Genomic DNA, 23,265 nt, shown 5'->3' on the forward strand with positions numbered 1-23,265 from the left:
TTTGTTGAAATGCTGAGTTTGCCGACTGTCAGTTTTACTTCAACATGGACAAATCCCTTTTCGACTCCGTGTGTTGTGGAAAGGTAAACACAAATTGTTTCAAGCTAACGTTGGCGGACATTCAGTGGGCTCTAACGTGCCAGCAGTTCACTCGCATTTGTTAGTGAATAGAAATGCAAATACGAAAAATAACTGGTCGCATTTGTTGGAGTGTGATATACATTTAATTCTGCATCCCATTTTCCACGTAACATTACGAGGTTCACGCAGCCTGAGACTAACTCATGATCTACGTCACAAAAAGCATTACAAAAGTATAATCACAAATAAAAATAAACATCTTGGCATTAAATGGAGTCGGGAGTTTAGAAGACTGCGCGATGAAGAATGAATGAGTGTCCGGTATTAGCTATAGGGGCAATGTTTCTAAAATGCCTTCGCACTAGATTTGCGAGATGAATCTCCAATGGGCCGCGCGCTTCTGGTAATCTGGAAAGTTGGACTGGGTTGGCAGGTCTGCCATCTCCATTCAGAACATTTTTCATTTAAATAGTTTAATAAAGTACAAAGCAATTATTTCTAGCAGTTGAGTGGTTTAAGAACATCGGTCAATAATGTGTGGATACCAAAGTGGACCTCTCAAGGTAATCCCATAAAGTCCACCGTCTCCTGTTTGCGAGTCTTGAGTTGATCCTGGTTGGCTTGCTGGTATATGAGGGGTGTCCCACTGCTGCCTTGGCCCTGTAGGTCCTGGATCTGGGCCTGTGTTGGGAGGTCTTTGATCTCCCCCTCACTCCGCCAGTACAGTTTGTACAGTTCTGGGTTGTCCACCCCAAATTTAGCAGCACAGAGCTGGGTCAGGGCCCCCCACTAACTCCTGCCCTCCACTGCAGGGTTTTCATTCAGCTGTTCTCTCCATCTTGAAACAGAACCCTGACACACCTCTGCAACACAGAATGAAAAGGGATGTACCCAGGAGAACAGTATTAAGCATTCCTTATGGTTGCTTTGGGGTACAGAGATATTCTACTGTGGCATATTATTCCACATCTGTTATGATGAGTGTGTGTTAATTTCTATTTGGTATTACTGCTAGATGTGGGATTCTTTACAGTGGGGTTCGGAAACAGGCAGAAATTAGCCTGCAAGGGGGGAAAGGGGATATTTCAGTTTTTTGGTTTAAAAAAAGGACAGTAAAGTCAAAAGGAATTAAGCTAAAAATGAGTTTGTATTTGAAAATATCCAAAATGAATCTCTTTTTGGGCTTAGTTGTGGTAAATTTGCAGTATTCAAATTACAACTGTTCCGCTGACTAAAATCATTCCGTGGCTGAATCTACACTGAAAAAAATATAAACGCACCATGTAAAGTGTTGGTTTCATGAGCTGAATTAAAAGATCCCAGAAATGTTCCATACGCACAAAAAAAAGCTTATTTCTCTCAAATATTGTGCACAAATTTGTTTACATCCCTTTTAGTGAGCATTTCTCCTTTGCCAATATAATGCTCTACCTGACAGGTGTGGAATATCAAGAAGCTGATTAAACAGAATGATCATTACGCAGGTGCACCTTGGGTTGGGACAATAAAAGGCCACTCTAAAATGTGCAATTTTGTTGCCAGGGATGACTCAAGTTGAGGGAGAGTGCAATTGGAATGCTGACTACAGGAATGTCCCATAAACTGCCTCCAACATTGTTTTAGAAAATGTTGCAGTGCGTAGACCCAACCTCACAACTGCAGACCATGTGTATAGCATCGTGTGGGCGAGCAGTTTTTCTGATGTCAACGTTGTGGACAGAATGCCCCATGGTGGTGGTGGGGTTATGGTATGGGCAGGCATAAACTACGGACAATGAACATAATTGCATTTTATCAATGAAAATTTGAATGCACAGTGATACCGTGACGAGATCCTAAGGCCCAGTGTCGTGCCATTCATCTGCTGTCATCACCTCATGTTTCAGCACGGCCCCTTGTCGCAAGGATCTGTACACAGTTCCTGCAAGCTGAAAATGTCCCAGTTCTTCCATGGCCTGCATACTTACCAGACATGTTACCCATTCAGCATGTTTGGGATGCTATGCTACGGTATGACAGCGTGTTCCAGTTCCTGCCAACATCCAGCAACTTTGCACAGCCATTGAAGAGGAGTGGGACAAAATTCCACAGGCCACAATCAACAGCCTGATCAACTCTATGCAAAGGAGATGTGATGCGTTGCGCTGCATGAAGCAAATGGTGATCACACCAGATACTGACTGGTTTTCTGATCCACGCCTCTACCTTTTAAGGTATCTGTGATCAACAGATGCATATCTGTATTCCCAGGCATGTGAAATCCATAGATTAGGGCCTAATAAATGTTATTAAATTGACTGATTTCTTTATATAAACTGTAACTCAGTAAAATCTTTGAATTTGTTGCATGTTGCGTTTATATTTTTGTTCAGTATAGTTTCCTACCTCTGCTATACAGTATTGGTGCTAATAAATCAATGAATTGAGCCGTACCAGTTGCTGTCGTAAGTTTTTCTGGCTTTGTGCCTGGAGGCTCCGGCGCCGGCTCCAGTCTTTCAAAGAGTCTCTGGCCTCGCGGGTCAGCCCACTGGAGGGTACTACTTCAGGCTTGCTCTGGATCAGGCACAGGCTGGCATACACACTGGTCAGGTCGTACCCACCTGGTACAAGCATTACAAAATGGCTATTTGGCATCGCATACTATTCAAAATATTTTCACATTTAAAGTATAAATACTTCACATTTAAAACCTTACCCTCCCCTTTGAGCCATGATGACTCCAGCAGTTCCATCATGTACTCCACCTCCACAGACAGCTCAGGCATGTTACACTGTACGAGGACATAGGACAAGGCTGGCAGGAAGTCATCTGCACCAAACTCCTGGCCTGCTCATGAAGACAAAGCAACCATGTTGACACAAGACATGACAAGACCAACGATGGTAGGGATAACAGCTGTTGGTTCTGTAATGTTTATTTCTCTATCACATTCACTCAAAGAAAAGCCCTCACCTGAATTGTCCTTCATGGCTTTATAGATGAGCTTGCAGACCTGCAGAAGCAGCACAACCTTGTCAATGGGAGAGTATGCCCGCCTCATGACAGCTAACTTCTGCAGCACCTTCTCCACATCGGCAGCATCCGGCACTCCCACCCGCACTCCAAAACACTCCAACGGGGTCTTTCCCCTGGCCTTAGCCAGGCTCTCTGCCATGCTTTGGGTGGAGCGGTCTCGCTCATGCAAAGTTTGCAGTGTCCCATCTATCTGTCCTTTCAAAGGTTTCAGCACACAGCGGAACATGGCTTTCTCCAGCACCAGGTCTGCACACAAACAAGCACATTCATAAAATGTCACATGTCATCATCACTAGGGACACATGCTAGTACTGGTTGTATTTAAAGTGACTGAGCAGATTTTGACAGTTCATTTGACTAATGTCTGCTGTACCTTTCTCATCATCATGCACCATGGTCTCAATGGGGGGCTGTAGGTCTCCACAGTCCAGCAGGAAGGTCTTGGCCTGGGAGAGGAAGAGACGGATGCCCTGCAGTAGCTCTATGCCAGATCTCTGGCACTGAGGCTTGATCACCTCGCGCTGCTGCCTGAGGAAGTCCTGCACCAGGACACCAAACGCAGTCCTCTTGTCACGGGACAGGTCCTCCACCAGCCTCGCCACACGCTTCTCAGGCACAAAGAAGGACACAAAAGCTGCACTAAGCTTGCGCAAGGCTGAGACGGGCTGACGAGCGGGAGAGGTGCATGGGGGAGAGGGGTTACTTGTTCCCCTGGTGAGGGGAGGTCGCTCTGGGTTCTCCTCTGTCTCCTCCAAGCTGCTGAGGGAACTGCTGCTGTCCAGCTCACTCAGGGAGGGAGCATATCTCTGCTCCAGCAAGAGATCCACCTCCTCACTCACCTCCTCCCCCTCACCTCATTTCTCCTGGCCCAGTCCCTGCAGGAGACCTATGGGCACATGGTAGTCCTCCTCCTCTGCAGTGGGAGACAGTGTGGGTGTGACCCTGGTCTTTTTCGGAAGAACTGGAAGAACCAAGCATGGCTGCAAGTAGTCTGAGTCCTCCTGAACGGGTGCTGTCCCTCCCTCACCCTCCACTCTGGCCTCCACTGCTCTACTGGCCTGATGGACCTTCTTGCTCTTTTTCTTGGCCAGCAGAGGTGGGGGAGGGGGAGGAGCAAATGGTGGGGACAATGGGCTAGAGTTCTCAGTGGAGACACGCACCTTGAGGCTGCGTTTGAACTGGTGGCGGCGTCTGTGCAGTGCAGTCTGGAACTGCAGGAAGAGTGGGTTGATGAAACAGAGAGCCCCTTGGCCTGCTGCCCCACAGTTCAGCTCCCGGGGGCTGCGTGTTTGGATGGAGCAGAACTCTTGAAACAGGGTGGGGCTCTCCTCGGGTGTGGCACAATCCTCAGGGGTGGGGCTAGGGGGCAGCGGTGCCTCCTCCACTGGTGGGGGCCCATTGCGTGGACCTCTGAAGTTCAGCGGCGAGCTCCAGAACTCTGAATGAAAAAGAAGCAAAACTATGTCAGCATTATTCTTCAAGGCTATCCTTGATCAATGAATCGAATGTCCCTTTTCCATCAGCAGTTGTCACAGATAGATACCCAACCTAAAACCTCAAAGAGCAAGGAACGCAGAGGCAGAAGCACAGTGGCTATGAAAAACTCCATAGAAGGCAGAAACCAAGGAAGAAACCTAGAGATGAGTTGTTGAGAAGTTGCGTACAGCACACAATGGAAGCTAGCATTTCAACAATTGCCAAGACCTTGGTGGATCATCAGACCTCTGAGCCACTCTGTGGTACCTACCCACTCCCATGTGGGAGATGGACTCCAGCTGTTTGTGGGATGAAGCCTTGACTATGGCCTCAGGGAGCTCCAGGGGGAAGGGCAACACATCCCTGAAATATACAGCACATACAGTAGGTTTTATAGACAGGTCTGATTGGTCTAAAGGTCCTGAACCTATTCTACTGTGATGTGGAACATACCGGCTAACACAGTAGAAGGCGATGAGCCGGCAGAGGTCAGGGAAACTGATAGCAGCTCTCTCCAAGGAGAAAGCTGTGAATGGAAGGGAAATGGGGATGCAAGGATAAGATCATTAGTAAGACCCTCATCGTTCACTGCAACGGGCTGTAGAAGGAACATCTCTGGCTTTCTCTTTCAACACTCACTGGAGTCCAATTCCTGGATGACAAATTGTTTGAAAAAGGAGGGGAGGCAGTCATCTGCAAGCCTGACACACAGCACTTTCTTCTGCGAGGTGTTGGACCTGCGCACTAGAAAGGTCTGCAGAGAGACAGATATATGCAAACTTAGGTTGTGGTTTGTGTGCGGTTTTGTGTCTCACCCACAGGAGGTTGGTGGCACCTTAATTGGGGAGGACAGGCTCGTGGTAATGGCTGGAGTGGAATAGGTGGAATGGTATCAAATACATCAAACAAAATTATGCCATTCCATTTACTCCATTCTAGCCATTACTATGAGCCATCCTCCCCTCAGCAGCCTCCACTGGTCTCACCCCAGGCGGCTCCCTCTGTAGGATGTGCAGAGCGGTAGCAGAGTTGATGGACAGCTGCAGCCAGACGGAGTGTGTGAGAAGCAGACGGTCCAGCACACTGATGCTCTTCAGGGAGCTACGCTGAAGACAAGCCCGCCTCTCTCCTATCGGCTTCCCTACCGGCTCAGGGAAATCATACACCGGGTCCTCCTGCATCTGGGGAACAGAGACATACAGTATATAGCACGGGTACTATATGGTATCTGTACACCATGTGGTTATGCTTTATGTTGCCACAATGATGCTTCCCATCGAAGGTAAAACACCAGCAAGAGAATACACATTCTTTGAGGTTCTGCTCTTCCGCAGACTAATGCTTCATAATCAGTACCCTTCCTGTTCCGTTCTGGTAACACCAGCATGCATCATGTCTTGTGTTCTGTGTTCCGTGCTGACCACTACTTCTCTGTCCTTTTGGGACACTCCCAAACCGTATTCCTTCCTCTGAGTAATCTGGAGGGTGTATGTCATCAACTGAGTACGACTCACCACACGGGAGGGTGTTTAGTGTGTGTGGCTCTAGTGTGTGCACATATCCTAAGGATCCAACCCTCAACAGTGAACTTGCTGGGACTGAAGTATAATTTTGCCTTAGCTTTTTAAACCCTTTGAATATGAGAAGGTGTGGCTAGATTTTGATAGAGGTAGTTATGTGCACAGGCTGTTATCACCTCCAACTTCCTTCCAGGGATTGGCTGCTGCTGTATATATGCCCCTGAGCCTAAAACACCATTCTAGAGAAGAGGTGGATGTAGGGCTGGCTGCCCAAGTCTCCGTAGAAGCCTGGCAAGTTTAGACTTGGTGAAAACACTCTCCAAACCTACAGAGAAGTGTGTGAAAATGATAATCTAACCCAGCAAACAATTGAGAGGTACAGATCTCAAATTTAAACCAGTAGCTTAAATGAGTATTCATATGTTTAATGCAATAAAACATGTCCAGAATGAATAGACTATTCTGAAGCCTGCTATTGAACCTCATGAGACTGACCCAATGAGACAATTGTATAACTGACAAAAAAACAACTGTGACCTGCCAGGATCTGAAAATACAGTATCAATAGAATAACATGAAGGTGTACTGAATGACCTGCCAGGACCTGAATATACAGTATCACTAGAATAACATGAAGGTGTAATTAATGACCTGCCAGGACCTGAATATACAGTATCACTAGAATAACATGAAGGTGTAATTAATGACCTGCCAGGACCTGAATATACAGTATCACTAGAATAACATGAAGGTGTACTGAATGACCTGCCAGGACCTGAATATACAGTATCACTAGAATAACATGAAGGTGTAATTAATGACCTGCCAGGACCTGAATATACAGTATCACTAGAATAACATGAAGGTGTACTGAATGACCTGCCAGGACCTGAATATACAGTATCACTAGAATAACATGAAGGTGTACTGAATGACCTGCCAGGACCTGAATATACAGTATCACTAGAATAACATGAAGGTGTAGTGCCAAACGAGTAGTTTAAAATGAGGTCATTAATGGCGTTATACAGCTCTTATGTTGTGGAACCAGTGATTATTTTTTCTTCTTCCATAAATAACAGTTTACTATATTGTAATAACTGACCATGATATCAAAGGGTACTTCATTCAGTAAATTGAAAAAAAATATTTTGTATTTTATTTGTATAAATAATAACATTACAGCATCCTATTTGTGGACATGGTATGAGCTTCCAACATACCTTGCGTGCTGCTCGATCTGTACCACTCTGTGCGCGGCACTTCTTTGATCTGCGGTCTTCTTGCATACCTTCAGTTAACGAGTGCCAGGTTTCGTGATTTCACTAATCATACAAATATTCGCAACTGTTCCTTGTTTTACACTTTCAAATAAATGACATTACATAATTTACCTTCATCTCCCGATCCCCTGTCGTCCTTAAAATGTGACAGAGATTATTCTAAATAGCCTACTGTAAATCCCATCTGATCCCTGAATTTCCAAATGTCATTGAAACTTCAAAAGTATAGAGAATGTAATAGTCCTAGATCTCTGGATACGTCATGATGTCTGTCTGGGACTCTCCAGTCTCTGTGAAGCTGTAGTTCAGAAGTTCCTGGCACTCCTCTGCTGTCTTCCGTATATTTTTCATTCACACTTGGGAGAGAAACAAACCTGAACCAAGGTTAAATACGCCTGCGCCCGTCACCACGTTGCGGAAATTCAATTGAAACAGTATTTTCAAAGGGAAATTCGCCTCTTAAACATAATTACAATGCAGTCCCTGAATACAGTATTTTTAATGGGAAATTCGCCTCTACAAAACAATTACAATCTATCTGTATCCTGTACTTTGTGATGGAGGGCTAGACAATTCATCTGCCTCAATTATTTTTAAACTTCCGAGTGGTCACCACCAATTGCAACCAAATTAGGTTGCAATTATTAACATATTTTACAGACATACACAGCCTATTTATTGAAATGTAAATGTCTGTTTAATTTGATACTTTAGAGAAAAGGATTGACATCATTTACCAGGCAAATGCAACAACAAGAAGGAATGGTTGAAAGCATAACATTAGGAATTCGAACACAAGGATCACTATGGTTGTAACACTCATAATGTCTGGGGCTTTGGGAGCGAGACCCAAGCGCTTTGCTGCAACAACATTACACGTCTGCTGGAGTGATAAGCAAAACTCACTTCACTCAAACAACATGGTCATTTACATCGTAGAAAAAGATTGTAGCTGACATTGTGTAATACGCCTGCCATGAACGTTTACATGTAACCAGACTTCTGCTCTAGTGATTTGTTGAAAATATCATACGTCACTCTCTCAAAGATCGGAACCGGAGGTGGTCATTGGAAATATTGCACCACGTTAGGTAAGATGGATGCACAGTGTGCTTATTTTTTGTATGTGTAAACTTGAGTAATATTTGTTTAGCTTGGCAACTTTTATGAATGTACAATGTGATATAAAAATGTGCATAATGCTCTGAATAGTTGCAAATAGATGTAATTAGTTAAACTGCTTCTGAACATTATTTTTCAACACCGCAAAATGGCTAGTTTAGCTAGCCAGCAAGCTAACTCTAATCCGCGCCGAATTGATCATTTAGCTAGCCAGCTAGCGAGCCAGGATAAATCTGATCACACCTCGACCAACTAATATGTGTATAGTACAGCAATTTCATGTAACGATATGAGCATCTCGTGTTTCCCGATCGGGTGTTGCCAAGCATCACCGAATTGATGCCACCTCAACTCGAGAAGGGAGGGGGAAACTAACGTTAGCTTGCTAGCTAGGTTTTCTAATGTTGACTATGGACTAGTTTTAGCTTTATGCGTTAAACTATTGTTAGTTACTTGTCACGTTTTATTAAACTACTATATTCATGATTTGCCTATAGTGGTTGCATGCGGTTTTTCTTAAGACGCCCCTTAATAACAGTTATGTCATCAGCCAAAATGTAAACTTAAATTAGCTAGCTAGGTCACTGACACCCTGCTCCTTCCCCAGGTGTACCCAACCATGGAGTCAACGGATAAGAACGAAGCTATAAAGCTCTTTGTGGGAAACCTGGCTTTGGACACCTCTCAGGAGGACCTGACACAGCTCTTTGGGCCATACGGACAGGTGGTCACCTGCAGTGTACTCCGGCAGTTTGCCTTCATCCATCTCCAGGGAGATGGTGCTGCTGATCTAGCCATAAGGGAACTGAATGGACGGGAGTTCCGTGGCCGCAACCTGGTGGTTGAAGAGTCCCGCGGAAGGCCCATGCATTCCACCAAGGTCTTTGTGGGGAATCTCAGTGCCATGTGTTCTGCTGAAGACCTGCAAGAGCTCTTTCAGACCTTTGGGAAAGTTCTGGAGTGTGATAAGGTCAAAGGTGAGTCTCTACCCTCCCATCCATTTGTCAAAAGATTTTTAAGCAAATACTGGTATTCAAATTATACTGATAGGGGTATTTTCACCAAATTGTTCTGTTGAGGATACAAAACTGTGTGTAATGATGTCATGCACTCTGTTCTGTATCTTAACTCTTGTCAATGGTTTTGTCACAAAGTCTTGGGATAAACAGTACATTTGTCCATGGTGGTCTTGGAACGTGCACTCTAGCCTATAGCTCGCAGATACAACACACAGGGTACATGAGATTATGGCTAAGAGGAATATCATTTTTATTGGTCAATTAAATGTAATCGACAGCCAATCACTGATAACTTTGTCACCAGCATCCAAATTAAGACCGTTTAAATGTATTGGAAATAGCATCAAGCTCATCAGGTTCATCATAACTTATTTTATCTGTTAATAAACTGCATTTTTTTCACCTCGTAGTAGGAGGACCGCGCAACATAGCATGAGTGCAAATTTACTTCCATATGATGGTTATTCTAGCAACAACTATGCAAAAAAAAAGCATATCCACCACAGTTTATCGCATTATATTTCACCATAAAATTGTTTTTATACAATCCTGTCGAACGTGTTTTGTCAACATTTAGGAAAGTTAAGACAATTTTCGTTTCCATCAGGCCTATGGTGAGTTTTATCAAACCTGTACTTTACTCATCAGAATGGATGGTAAACATGGTTAGTGGTTACTTTCATTAGCTGACTGTCTTATCATCCTGTGCTTGGTTACAGCGAGGCTCTCCTCCTCTGCGGGGTATGCCTTTGTACACATGGAGCGGAAGGAGGATGCAGTGCAGGCTATTGAGGCTCTCCATGGGACCACCTTCAAAGGCCGACCGCTCTCTGTGGAGCTCTCCAATGTGCAGCCCAGTAATCCCACCACGACTACAGCAAAGGCCCCCATCATGAGTCACTATGCCACTGAAAGCCCCTCCATCAACCCTCATATGGAGCACCACCAGAGTCAGGCTGCTGTACTGGCTGCTGCCGTTGCTGCAGCTGCAGGTCTGCCTCTTCAGGTGCAGCAGAGCTTGCACAACTCTGTCTACAACACAACGAGCTTTGATCCCACATACGCTGCGCTAAAGGGCATGACGGCAGCCAGCGCCACAGATGGTACTCCAGTGAGCCCTGCGGTCTACGGTGCCCTCGCCAGCCAGGTGTACGGCTCTGTAGCGGATCAGGTATACGACTCTATAGCCAACCAGGCCGCCAGCTATCAGAATTCAGCCACATCGGACGCAGAAGGCTACAGTAACCAGTACGACCCCACAGCTGGAGAGGCACCATCAGCCCAGGCTGCTGTCAACCCGGCCTATGGTGGAGCCTCGGCCCTCTACAACGCCAGCTCAGCCTATGGCTCCATGGGGGGTGCAGAACCCACTGCCCAGGCCATCTTTGAGGCAGCACGGGCCCGCTTCTTCCAGCAGGGCCAGCAGGTTCTAGCGGAGCAGCAGATGGGGACGAAGTCAGGGGACAGGGACCGCAGCCCAGTACGCCGCTCCACCCCACTGCTGCCTGACCCTGTGCCCCAGCCCTTCCCCCAGCCACGCCCCAAACGCCGCGCCCTCCTCCCAACGCCACCCGGCCGACCAGAGGACCCTGCTGCTGATAGAGACCCCATTGCCAGGTACATGATGCACGTTTGGGGCAGTTTTAGTTATTTTGAAGCAGATCAAACGTGTTCAACAGGCTTTCTCTTTTCTTAACTTCAGATGCTATGCAGAGTACTATCAGCAGGTCCAGCAGTACCAACAGTACCAGCAGTACCAACAACAGTACCAGCAGTACCAATATGGCTACCCTCCTCCAGCCCCGACCCAGATGCCCCCCACAATGCCCAACTACCAGATGCCCATGCAGGCCCCACCCCCGACGGAGGCCCACAACCTGGAAGCGCCTGCTACCTACGCCCCAGCTAGAGCGTATGATCCGCCTCCATCACACAAGGAGCCCCTCCTCCGCCGCCCTGACTACTCCCACATGCCAGAGCACCGATAACCCTTTACATTGCAGTGTGAATGTGTGTGTGTGTGTGTGAATGTGTGGGTTTTGAGTGATGTAGTTGTGTGGTCCAAATGTGCATCACTGCAAGTTTGCCCATTTATAATTCCCCTGTTTTGCATCTTCTCTTTTCTAAACACAATTCTGACTAGTTTATTTTTCACTTTATAGTATGCCTGGTTTTGCTTTGATAGTAACACTGCCCCATAATGCAGTAATCTATATTGTGAAGTCGTTATGGTTTTAAGGAAGTGTATGGTTGTGATGTGTACTGGGGGCTCTGTAATGACTGCTCTTCCTTACACATCCCCGTCCCATAATCTGTCAAATATGCGAGAATATTAATCCATACCAGAGGAGTGCCTTGTTAAAAGCCTAGTTGAAATATATTGTGTAAAATAAATGTGTATATTTTTGAGCGATGAAGGAAGCACCCAAATCGATCCATGCATTTTTTAAATCAGAGCCTTGCCTCTGTCCTCAAGGTGACTTTAGCTCATCCAAATTAGCCATTAGTTCACATACACTACATGTCCAAAAGTATATGGACAGCCCTTCAAATTAGTGGAGTCAGCTATTTTAGCCACACTCGTTGTGGACAGGTGTATAAAATAGCTCACACAATGGCTCAGTCGCGAAGTGGTAGTCAACCCAAGCTCACAGAATAGGACCGCCGAGTGCTGAAGCGCGTAAAAATCATCTGTCCTCGGTTGCTACACCCACTACCGAGTTCCAAACTGCCTCAGGAAGCAACGTCAGCACAATAACTGTTTCTTCAGGAGCTTCATGAAATGGGTTTCCATGGCCGAACAGCCGCACGCAAGCATAAGATCACCATGCACAATTCCAAGCGTTGGCTTGAGTGGTGTAATGCTCACCGCCATTGGACTCTGGAGCAGTGGAAACACGTCTGGAGTGATGAATCATGCTTCACCATCTGGCAGTCCGACGGACAAATCTGGGTTTGGCGGATGCCAGGAGAACACTACCTGCTCAAATGGTGGAGGAGGAATAATAGTCTGGGGCTGTTTTTCATGGTTCCGGCTAGGTCCCTTATTTCCAGTGACATCTTAAAGCTACAGCATACAATGACATTCTAGATTATTCTGTGCTTCCAACTTTGTGGCAAAAGTTTGGGGAAGGCCTTTTCTTGTTTCAGCATGACAAAGCTCCCTGTGCACAGAGTTCCATACATTAATGGTCTGTCAAGATCGATGTGGAAGAACTTGGCCTGCCCAGAGCCCTGACCTTAACCCATCCCTTTGGGATGTTGGCCTAATCGCCCAACATCAGTGCCCGACCTCACTAATGTCTTGTGGCTGAATAGAAGCAACATCTACTGGAAATCCTTCCCAGAAGAGTGGAGGCTGCTATAGCAGCAAAGGGGGGACCAACTCCATATTAATACCCATGATTTTGGAATAAGATGTTTGACGAGCAGGTGTCCACATACTTTTGGCCATGTAGTGTATATAGTTTAGAGCTTAATTTTTCCATTGGCCAGATTTAGTTTTTTAAATTTATATTGCCTTCATCGAAGACCTTGATATGAAAAGTCACTGTTCCAATATGTTCCAGCGTATGTAGATCTTTGGTTAATAAAATGGTTAAAGGTTTTAGAGCTTGTGTTTAGAAAAAAAAAAAGAAGAAAAAAATGGAAAGCAAGGGGCAAAGTATCTTTACATATAGGCTAATTTGGACATGAGGACCAGTGTGACTGTATGTGTGGACACTTGTGAACATTCTAGGGGATCAATTTAAGCATGATGCCTTCACTTTTTATAACAATCACAGGAATACACATTCACACCTCAGTCATCAAACTTTCTCTCCATAATGTCTGGGGCTTTGGGAGCGAGACCCAGGCGCTTTGCTGCAACAACAGTACACATCTGCTGGAGTGAAATGCAAAACTCCCTTTTCTCTGGCCTCTGGGAATGTAGTCCTTCCCCACGTCTCACATGACCTCCCGTTGGAACTGATCAAATGTATCAGATAGAAATCCAACGAAGCGAACCACTTTAAGATTAGACAGGCTAGCTTTAAACTCGCATTTTCTGGGGGACTCGTTTTTTTATTTGCAGACAGTGATGCATGAATGCTTTCTATTGTTATACCATGAATACTAGCCTAGTGACTTAACTGGTTTCACCTCTGTTTGGTTTAAATGGAAAATGGAAATGTGGAAAGCCCTGCTGGTGGCAAGTGCATGCAGAGGGCTTCCTTTAAGCATGCCTTTCAGGATCTGAGGGTAATCAACTGCCATTTTGGGCCTCACCTTTTCTCCAAAGGACAAAAACTAGTGGGCTTTTCACACACAGTACTTTGTGTGGTTTGACCTTGTACAGGACAAACATGTTCTTTTTCTTTGTTTTCTTTTGGTTTAAGTGAACTTCCTGTGCGATCCTGATCATAATATTCTGTGAGAGTATTTACTTCAATTGGACCATCAGATTAATGAATTGTCTTAAATGGAGCCATTAGGCTGTCCAGGTTTGATGGAAACTCATTGGTTTCTATTATTCAGTATGTAACCTATTGAAACCTTAAGCCTCAAGCTTAAGTAATAAAAGTAGGAGTGATTTGGTTTGAGAATAAAACAACATGCGGCTGTATTTTTTTTATAATTTAAACTAGGAAATGTTTTCCCTATCGGGTTAATTATTAGACATGCGATTAAACATGATATTAAATCGTTTCCATGTTTTTTTTCCCAAAGGATTTACTAATTATTTCAACCTTTCACGTCTGAAGGGAAACACCTTAAACAAAGATTATCCCATTCCTGTGAACTATGACAAGATCATTTCAAACAGTTCTCAATTGGGCTCTACCACTTGGTCTCAGCCTAGCTCTTCATTACACCTACCTCAGAACATGCGACAAACCTCATGGCAATGTTTGTTAGTTTGTCGCCGTGGGTGTCAGAAGAACAGTTGAAGGCAATCATATCATTAGAATGACAAATGTTTGTTGCCTTGCTGCGTCACAGTATTTGGATGTAGAAGTGAGCTGTAGACTACAGTTGGTTATGGATTGGTTTTAATTTCTGATAGGAAAAATTTTAATCGTTATCTCATTCTTTCTGGTTACCATGACAACATGCACCTGCTTATTGCACGTATATTCGTTGATATGGCTTTCTGTGATGTTTTAAAACTGTAGTGCATGACATTGTTACTGTTATTGCTCTTCCAGCTACGTTTTCCCTTCTCGCTAATTATTACAGCTAAAATGGCTCCTGGGTCCCTGGACGCCATGTTGTGTGTGACGGGGGAAGAAAATTAGTCGCGCAATGCCGTGGACGCAGTCCCCACAAAGGTAAAGCCCTCTGCCCCCGACCACGCCTGCACTTCGACCATACACTTCCCTCATTGACCCCACTCCTCCTTCACAACGAGGCACCCCATTTTATTATTTATTTAAGGTCTGTGATGCTGGAAGCCCAACAAACTATCACAAGACAACTAGTTTACAAGAACCTAGGGCCTGAATGTCAGGGCTTGTCCAATGGGTTAGTGAGGCCACACTCCCCTCATTGTAGTTGTAGTACTGCTACTAGTATGGTTGATAAGGGTAATCCCCACAAGGCACATACACTATTGAGCCTTTTGCAGACCCAACTGATCTGGGTTGACGCTAGATGTGCCTGTAAAATAGTCCAGTCATGGCTCTATCTGAGGCCATCTTCCTTTCCGAAATTAGACGACCCCCATCAACAGTAGTCATGGATTTTTCTTATTTTCTTTAATTCTATTGATGTTTTTAAAGGAATAATTTTGCCAAATTGAAATGAATCACACTGTATATTGTCATTAAATGAATCTTCAATTAATCACAGAAATGGGTTTTAAACCTGTACTCAAAACAGATTTAAGAAACTTAAGTTATTGTAATTACGGGTGGTCAGATTGGGGAATGCTGGAGTTGTTGCGTATGCTTGTGTTGTGGCATATTTTTCTGAGGTATTTCCAGTGAGACAAGATGTGCATTCACGCTCAAAACTGAGGCGTTCCAGCTGTGCTTTGAACGGCTAAGGACGCAGTGGTACGCAAAAGGCCAGATGAACGGAGGGAGGGAGGTAGGGCTATCGACCTCTGTCCCACGCATGCTGGGTGAGTAACCAATGCACCACTGCCCCGCTCAAATTCACCTACCTACCCCCCTCCCCCCTTCAATCTGCAGCACAACGCCCAAACCCTCTCACTCTGATCCCATAACCAGTATATCTACAGGCCTACAACACCGTCCCCTCGAGAACATTCCACAGCTGCGTTAGCTTAGAAGACATGGATGTCAAGAGGACAACATTCAGTATTCTACGTTCCCTGTCTAGTTTTAAGTAAATTGTACATATCCTAATCAACCTGTTAAATTGTCTGATTACAATTTTCAAACATTGATTGGGAACCTTAATGTAATCATGTGGTTGATGTAAGATATGTTAGGCTGTTTTTACACAGGCAGCCCAATTTGGATCTTTTGCCAATACTTGGGCAGAAGATCAGAATTGGGCTGCCCGTGTAAATGCAGCCAAACACAAAAATTCCACCATATTGTTTTTGTTAAGTTTGTATTGCTTTGTTTATTGAGGACTTCAGTGGTCTCCCTCAATGAATGAGAGCTGGACTATATCGGCCTACGATACACCGTGCACGGTTTCAATCAAAGTCCCCTTACCTATCTGTCACATTATAGTTTCGAATTGGCACTAATCATATCACTACTAAACAGTTTTTCTTCCAGTTTCCCAATCTTTCATCCATTGGAATTCCTGACATTTTTACAGAGACTTGTTTGAACGCATGTGGATTAGGACTGAAAACTATATGTAAGATCAAGCTTTATGAGAAATCAGGGAAAATACTGTACATCTGTAGATTACTGTTATTTGTCCATTACAGAAAATGAAAGACAGGTTGCTGATTGCAGAACCATTTATTGAAAGATATAGAAATGAATCACCTGATGCTTAATTGAGAATTTGTTTTAATTTGTAGCTGTCAAATTCATTTCAATGAAGACACGTTGTTCTTTGTAAGTCTCAATAAATGACATTGAAACAACTCATTTGTTTTGAAGAGGCTACTTTTTAATGGGCATGAAGGGACATGTTTACTGAACTAAGAAGTATGACACAATGCTCTGCATTATGTGAATGTGGAATAAAGCCTTTCACATTGATTTTGATCATTTCTCACATATCCTGAACCTGCAACCTCTGGTTAGTGGCAGTGCCCACCAAGACCTGTCACAAATGGCTGGCTACATATCAAGGACTTGATTGGAATGAATATCTTACACATGTCTGTTTGTGACCCTTATTGATTTGTAGATGAGAACTCTTGCAGTCTAGATCGATGCATCTGCAAGAGGCATACATGCATATCCACTAGTTCTGCCTAGTCTTTTTAGTGTCACTTATAGCCCCAGGTCAAGCCAGTCATATGTAACGAGATGCTGTTACATGTGTCTGCTTTGACCAGGGGTTTGAGTGCAGTCTACTTCGTGCGGCGGGTGCACCAGTGTCCCTACAATTTTGCGGGCTTAAGAGTTGACTGCTCAGTGCGTGTATGTTTAATTGAAAAGTGCAAATTAAATTGAGTACGTCGAGGGAATAAGCATCTCCCAAAGGAGACATCGAAATGACAGCAATTGAAACGCAGGTGCAATATGGTTCCTACATGATGACTTCGGACTCGGAGCACGTCTACATGAACCAAGAGGAGGATTGGGACAGGGACCTTCTATTGGACCCCGCATGGGAGAAACAGCAGCGCAAGGGGATTTGGCCCACAAATTTAGCATGGAGTTACTATTTACAAAATTAATGATTGGTACCTATGTAGCCTGCAGGATATATACCCTCTAGATATACACTGAGTGGACAAAACATTAGGAACGCTCTCCTAATATTGAGTTGCACCGACCCCCTTTGAACATCCTCAATTATAGTTATATTATAAACTGGTTCAAGCCCTGAATGCTGATTGGCTGAAAGCCGTGTCATATCAGACTATATACCAAGGGTATGACAAATAATTTTTACTGCTCTAATTACTTCTGGAACTAGTTTATAATAGCAATAAGGCACCTCTGGGGTTTGTGGTATATGGCCAATATACCACGGCTAATGGCTGTATCTTGGCACGCCACATAGCGTCGTGCATAAGAACAGCCCTGAACCTGGGATATTGGCCATATACCCCCGATGTGCCATATTGCTTTAATAATATATACATGATATGCCATTTACTTTTATTCAAAGCAACTTAGTAATGTATGCATTTGACGTGTTACCGGGAATCGAATACACTAGCTTGGCATTGCAAGCACTGTACTCTACCAACTGAGCTGGGGGTATGGACTCTACAAGGTGTTGAAAGCAGTCCTCAGGGATTCTGACCCATGTGGACTTCAACGCTTTCCACAGTTGTGTCAAGTTGGCTGGATGTCTTTTGGGTGGTGGACCATTCTTGATACACAGGGGAAACTGTTGAGCCTGAAAAACCCAGCAGAGTTGCAGTTCTTGCAATTCTTGACACATACAAACCAGTGTGCTTGACACCTACTACCATACCCCATTCAAAGGCACTTCAATATTTTGTCTTGCCTTTTCCCCCTCTGAGTGGCACACACACAATCCATGTCTCAATTGTCTCAAGGCTTAAAAATCCTTAACCTGTCTCCTCACGTTTATCTACACTGATTGAAGTGGATTGAACAAGTGACATCAATAAGGGATGTTAGCTTTCACCTAGGCTCACCTGGTCAATCTGTCAAGGTGGTTCTAATGTTTTGTACACTGTATATCTGTTGTACCGCTTAAGGTCTCAGATAACAATTTGAATGAGTTGCCAGTGAACTTATTGATTAAATGATTGCTTGTACAATTCCATTTTGGGGATGGGTAAAATGGTCATTATAGTGTAGACCAGCTACAGGTAGGAAGGAGGATGCCTGAATCACATTTAAACTTGGCTGATCTAATTGAATACCGGCCATTCACTTGCTTGATTTGGGAAGATTCATTGCACATACCAGTTGTTATATGTACTTCAACCTATTTTCAACTGTCTGTCTTATTACAGTGGTCATTGACAGGGGTAGCCTAGCCTACATTGGTTTCCCATCAGTGTGAGGGTAGTTGAGCCAAATATAAGTCTCTCAATTCCTATATTGCAGAGACTGCAGAAGATGACAACACCAAGACAGGGAGATGTAGAGTGGCAAGAGAGCTTACTGTATTTCAGACCCCCAAATAGACTATTGAACTATACATGCTTAACCCGCCCACCATATCATATTCCTACAGCCCATCAATCCCACTGCTACTGCAAGTATTTTGCCTCTTCATCGTTCTCTGGGGTTTTATGAGAGTACACCATGGTAGACTTGTCTTATCCAAAAATGGCCCTAAAACTTTTGAGGTAATAACCTCTAGATTCTGACAGTTTTTTTTTTTTTTCTTTTTTTTTTTTTTCTTCTCATTTGTTGGTATGACAACATACAGCTTTAATACTCTAGAACAGCTGCCTGAATCCTTGATTTTGGAGTGCAGGCATCTGACCAGAAAGACTAGAAGTTCCAAATACTCAAGAACAAATGTGCTTACTAACTTACTCCACATAAGCCAAGGGAAATTATTGTCACAGAGGGCCCTATAATATCCTTGTTTGTTGTTGCTGCCAGTTGTATAGTCAGGATGCTCGGATAGAAATGCATTGTTCTCAGCACCCAGAACCAAATCAGCTATGATCGTCATAGACTGTTACACTGCACTTAGTAAACACTTAGGGCCCCCTATTTTGTGGCTTTTGAGAATTCATTGCATTGAGTATGGTCACCTTTTGCAATGGTATTTGTGTGGTATTTACCTGTAAAAATAATTCTGGGCATTATTTATTTACCTGTCGGAGCCCACTCCACTATGTACAGTGAGGAGAACAAGTATTTGATACACTGCCGATTTTGCAGGTTTTCCTACTTACAAAGCATGTAGAGGTCTGTAATTTTTATCATAGGTACACTTCAACTGTGAGAGACGGAATCTAAAACAAAAATCCAGAAAATCTCCCCACTGTATGTACTGTAGATCGCCACGTTTATCTATTTTAGCCTTCTGTTTGATGATGTAACACGTAGTTGGGTGTTCCCCTGGCTCAGTGGTGTAGTCCAGGGATTAGGCCTAGTCAATGTTTATGGAGGGCTGTCTGATCCTGCCTGTGGTCTCTGGATCCTGACAGCTGCAGGACTGTCGACCAATTTGTAACGTGTGAATTTGAATTTGTAACATATCATACGAATTGCAAGAAAATTATTATAATAACAAACAAAATATTCAATACGAAATGGATGACATTGTAAGTAGCATTTATAAATCCTTGTGTACCTTTCAGTAGACACCATGAAGCGTCATCCATCACTGGATGGAAGCCTCAGTCTGTCTGTACAGTCTTAGAAGACTCACTGTACTTTGGACACCAAAATATCTACTAATTATGCTGATGATGTTAGCCCTTTAGCAGTTATAAATAGTCATTGGGGTTTCTGGAGCCCTCACAAATGCTGGCAGACATACAGTACCAGTCAAAAGTTTGGACACACTTACTCATTCCAGGGTTTGTCTTTATTTTGACTCTTTTCTACATTGTACAATAATAGTGAAGATATCAAAACTATGAAATAACACAAAAATAATAAACCAAAAAAGTGTTAAACCAATCTAAATGGATTTTAGATTTTAGATTCTTCAAAGTAGTCACCCTTTGTCTTGATGATAGCTTTGCACACTCTTGCCATTCTCTCAACCAGCTTCATGAGGTAGTCACCTGGAATGCATTCCAATTAACAGGTGTGCCTTGTTAAAAGTTAATTTGTGGAATTTCTTGCGTTTGAGCCAATCAGATGTGTTGTGACAAGGTATACAGAAAATAGCCTTATTTGGTAGAAGTCCAAGTACATATTATGGCAAGAACAGCTCAAATAACCAAAGAGAAACAACAATCATTACTTTAAGACATGAAATGTCAGTCAATACAGTCAATACTGAACATTTCAATAAGTGCAGTCGCAAAAACCATCAAGCGCTATGATGAAACTGGCTCTCATTAGAACCGCCACAGGAAAGGAAGACCCAGAGTTACCTCTGCTGCAGAGGATAAATTCATTAGAGTTAACTGCACCTCAGATTGCAGCCCCCCCAAAAAGAGTTAAAGTAACAGACACATCTCAACATCAACTATTCAGAGGAGACTGCGTGAATCAGGCCTTCATGGTCTAATTTCTGCAAAGAAACCACTGCTAAAGGACACCAATAATATGAAGAGACTTGCTTGGGCCAAGAAACACGAGCAATGGACATTAGACCAATGGAAATCTGTCCTTTGGTCTGATGAGTCCAAACTTGAGATTTTTGGTTCCAACCGCCGTGTCTTTATGAGACACAGAGGAGGTGGACGGATGATCTCTGAATGTGTGGTTTCCAATGTAAAGCATGGAGGAGGAGGTGTGATGGTGTGGGGGTGATTTGCTGGTGACACTGTCTGTGATTTATTTAGAATTCAAGGCTCACTTAACCAGCATGGCTACAACAGCACTCTGCAGCGATACGCCATCCCGTCTGATTTGGGCTTAGTGGGACTATCATTTGTTTTTCAACAGAACAATGACCCAAAACACACCTCCAGGCTGTGTAAGGGCTCTTTGACCAAGGAGAGTGATGGAGTGCTGCATCAAATGACCCGGCCACAATCACCCGACAACCCAATTGAGATGGTTTAGGATGAGTTGGACTGAAGAGTGAAGGAAAAGCAGCCAACAAGTGCTCAGCATACACTACCGTTCAAAAGTTTGGGGTCACCTAGAAATGTCCTTTGAAAGAAAAGCACATTTTTTTTGTCCATTAAAATAACATCAAATTGATCACAAGTTCAGTGTAGACATTGTTAATGTTGTAAATTACTATTGTAGCTGGAAACAGCAGATATTTTATGGAATATCTACATAGGCGTACAGAGGCCCATTATCAGCAACCATCACTTAATTAGCTAATCCAAGTTTATCATTTTAAAATGCTAATTGATCATTAGAAAACCCTTTTGCAATTATGTTAGCACAGCTGAAAACTGTTGTTCTGATTAAAGAAGCATTAAAACGGTCCTTCTTTAGACTAATTGAGTATCTGGAGCATCAGTATTTGTGGGTTCGATTACAAACTCAAAATGGCCAGAAACAAATAACTTTCTTCTGAAACTCGTCAGTCTATTCTTGTTCTGAGAAATGAAAGCTATTCCATGAGAGAAATTGCCAAGAAACTGAAGATCTTTTACAACGCTGCATACTTCTCCCTTCACAGAACAGCACAATCTGGCTCTAACCAGAATAAATAGAGGGGTGGGAGGCCCCGGTGCTCAACTGAGCAAGAGGACAAGTACATTAGAGTGTCTAGTCTGAGAAGCGGACGCCTCACAAGTCCTCAACTGGCATCTTCATTAAATAGTACCTGCAAAACACCAGTCTCAACGTCAACAGTGAAGAGGCGACTCCGGATTGCTGGTCAGTTGCTGGGGACTGCTAGTCTCTGTCCAGTGATGCTCCCTACCAAGGATGGGTCTGAGGAGCTGTTTGGCGTTGCAGCAAGCCTAGCTGCTAGCTAGCTGCATATCAAACTAGCAGGGTTTTCTTGAGGGCTTGATCTGTCTGCGACGCGGTTAGGCATTGTGGCTGGGACCGTGGATTGTCCCAGGTTTGTGGCTGTCTAGGTCCCTGCTGTTTGTTGTTTTCAATCTTCCCTGTGACCTGCCCTGTCTGGAACTGCGAGGAGTAACAGCCTAACATACGTTGCTAGCTACCATGACAAAGGCCAAAGCCTGTGGGAGTACCGTTGAGGGCAGTGGTGTCTATCACACGTGAAGGATCTTTTAAATTAACAAAAATAGTTCTACAATCAGTTGTTACAACAACAAGAAAACAGTTTCAAGTGTTTTGTACAAACACTGATGAATTCGACTAATAAAATAATGGACGACCTGACCAGAGAGGTCCAGGACCTGAAGAACAGTGTGCTGTTCTACCAGGGTCAGCTCGATGAGTTGAAACTGGAGAACGGCAAGATGACAGCAATATGCAAGTCATTGAGAGAGTGCTTCAAGGGATAATCAAGGCGGAACAACATGGTTGTGGACGGAATTTCAGAATCTCAGAAGTTTCTGAGGTTCAAGGACAAGATAGCTGTTCTGGAGAGAGCCAAGAACTTGAGAGGAATTTATATCTTCCTCAACGAGGACTATCCTGAAGCTGTGCACCAGAAGAGGAAAGAACTTATTCCTGCCATGAAAGCTGCCAGAGCACATGGAGACATTGCTTACATCTGCTATGACAGACTCATTGTCCACCCTCCCTCCCAGAAGCCTGGAAGGAATGAGAGAGCCAAGCCTATGGGTTCGTAGCTTCAACCCCGCAGCACACACACACACACACACACACACACACACACACACACACACACACCAACTGATTAATGGACTGCTTATTGTATATATTTTTTATTTTGCTTTGTTTGCTGTTTCCAGTATTATGTCTATCTCTGATAAGCTACCCAGGAAAGTAAATAACCCATAATAATATATGTAGCCTTAGAAATAAGGTTAATGAAATCAATAACTTGCTAACATCAGATAACATTCATATATTATTCATTTGATGATACAACAGTAGCAGTACAAGGATGTACCTATAGAAGAGACAGAAATGCTT

The 23,265-nt window shown here is 43.8% G+C and overlaps 1 protein-coding gene and 1 pseudogene across 3 annotated transcripts; one reads left to right on the forward strand and one right to left on the reverse strand.

Moving 5' to 3' along the window:
- Positions 1 to 201: 201 nt before the first annotated feature.
- Positions 202 to 7,718, reverse strand: LOC110510132 (ras and Rab interactor 2-like; annotated as a pseudogene). Its single transcript, XR_005040405.2, has 10 exons — positions 7,317 to 7,718; positions 5,560 to 5,754; positions 5,213 to 5,327; positions 5,027 to 5,099; positions 4,845 to 4,936; positions 3,471 to 4,535; positions 3,035 to 3,343; positions 2,777 to 2,908; positions 2,515 to 2,681; positions 202 to 944 (listed from the first exon to the last, which is right to left on the reverse strand). The product of XR_005040405.2 is annotated as a ras and Rab interactor 2-like (transcript).
- Positions 7,717 to 16,574, forward strand: LOC110510130 (uncharacterized). Of its 2 annotated transcripts, none has more exons than XM_021591476.3 (4): positions 7,717 to 8,467; positions 9,106 to 9,475; positions 10,237 to 11,134; positions 11,220 to 16,574. In XM_021591476.3, the coding sequence occupies exons 2-4, from the start codon at positions 9,118 to 9,120 to the stop codon at positions 11,503 to 11,505; spliced, it is 1,542 nt and encodes a 513-aa protein (XP_021447151.1). In that variant the 5' UTR covers positions 7,717 to 8,467; positions 9,106 to 9,117; the 3' UTR covers positions 11,506 to 16,574. The 2 variants fall into 2 exon arrangements, with proteins under 2 accessions (XP_021447151.1, XP_036823352.1); XM_036967457.2 differs by having other exon boundaries at positions 8,437 to 8,498.
- The last annotated feature ends 6,691 nt before the right edge of the window (positions 16,575 to 23,265 follow it).

Source organism: Oncorhynchus mykiss, chromosome 29 (genome assembly GCF_057628025.1).
Source record: "Oncorhynchus mykiss isolate SJ-2025 chromosome 29, ASM5762802v1, whole genome shotgun sequence".
Classification (NCBI taxonomy): domain Eukaryota; kingdom Metazoa; phylum Chordata; class Actinopteri; order Salmoniformes; family Salmonidae; genus Oncorhynchus; species Oncorhynchus mykiss.

Bases quoted from the DNA above. Each gene is read 5' to 3' on its own strand.
- LOC110510130 (XM_021591476.3), top strand. From the start codon at position 9,118: ATGGAGTCAACGGATAAGAACGAAGCTATAAAGCTCTTTGTGGGAAAC. The intron at 9,476-10,236 runs GTGAGTCTCTAC...GCTTGGTTACAG, and splicing joins GGAGTGTGATAAGGTCAAAG to CGAGGCTCTCCTCCTCTGCG. The intron at 11,135-11,219 runs GTACATGATGCA...TCTTAACTTCAG, and splicing joins GATAGAGACCCCATTGCCAG to ATGCTATGCAGAGTACTATC.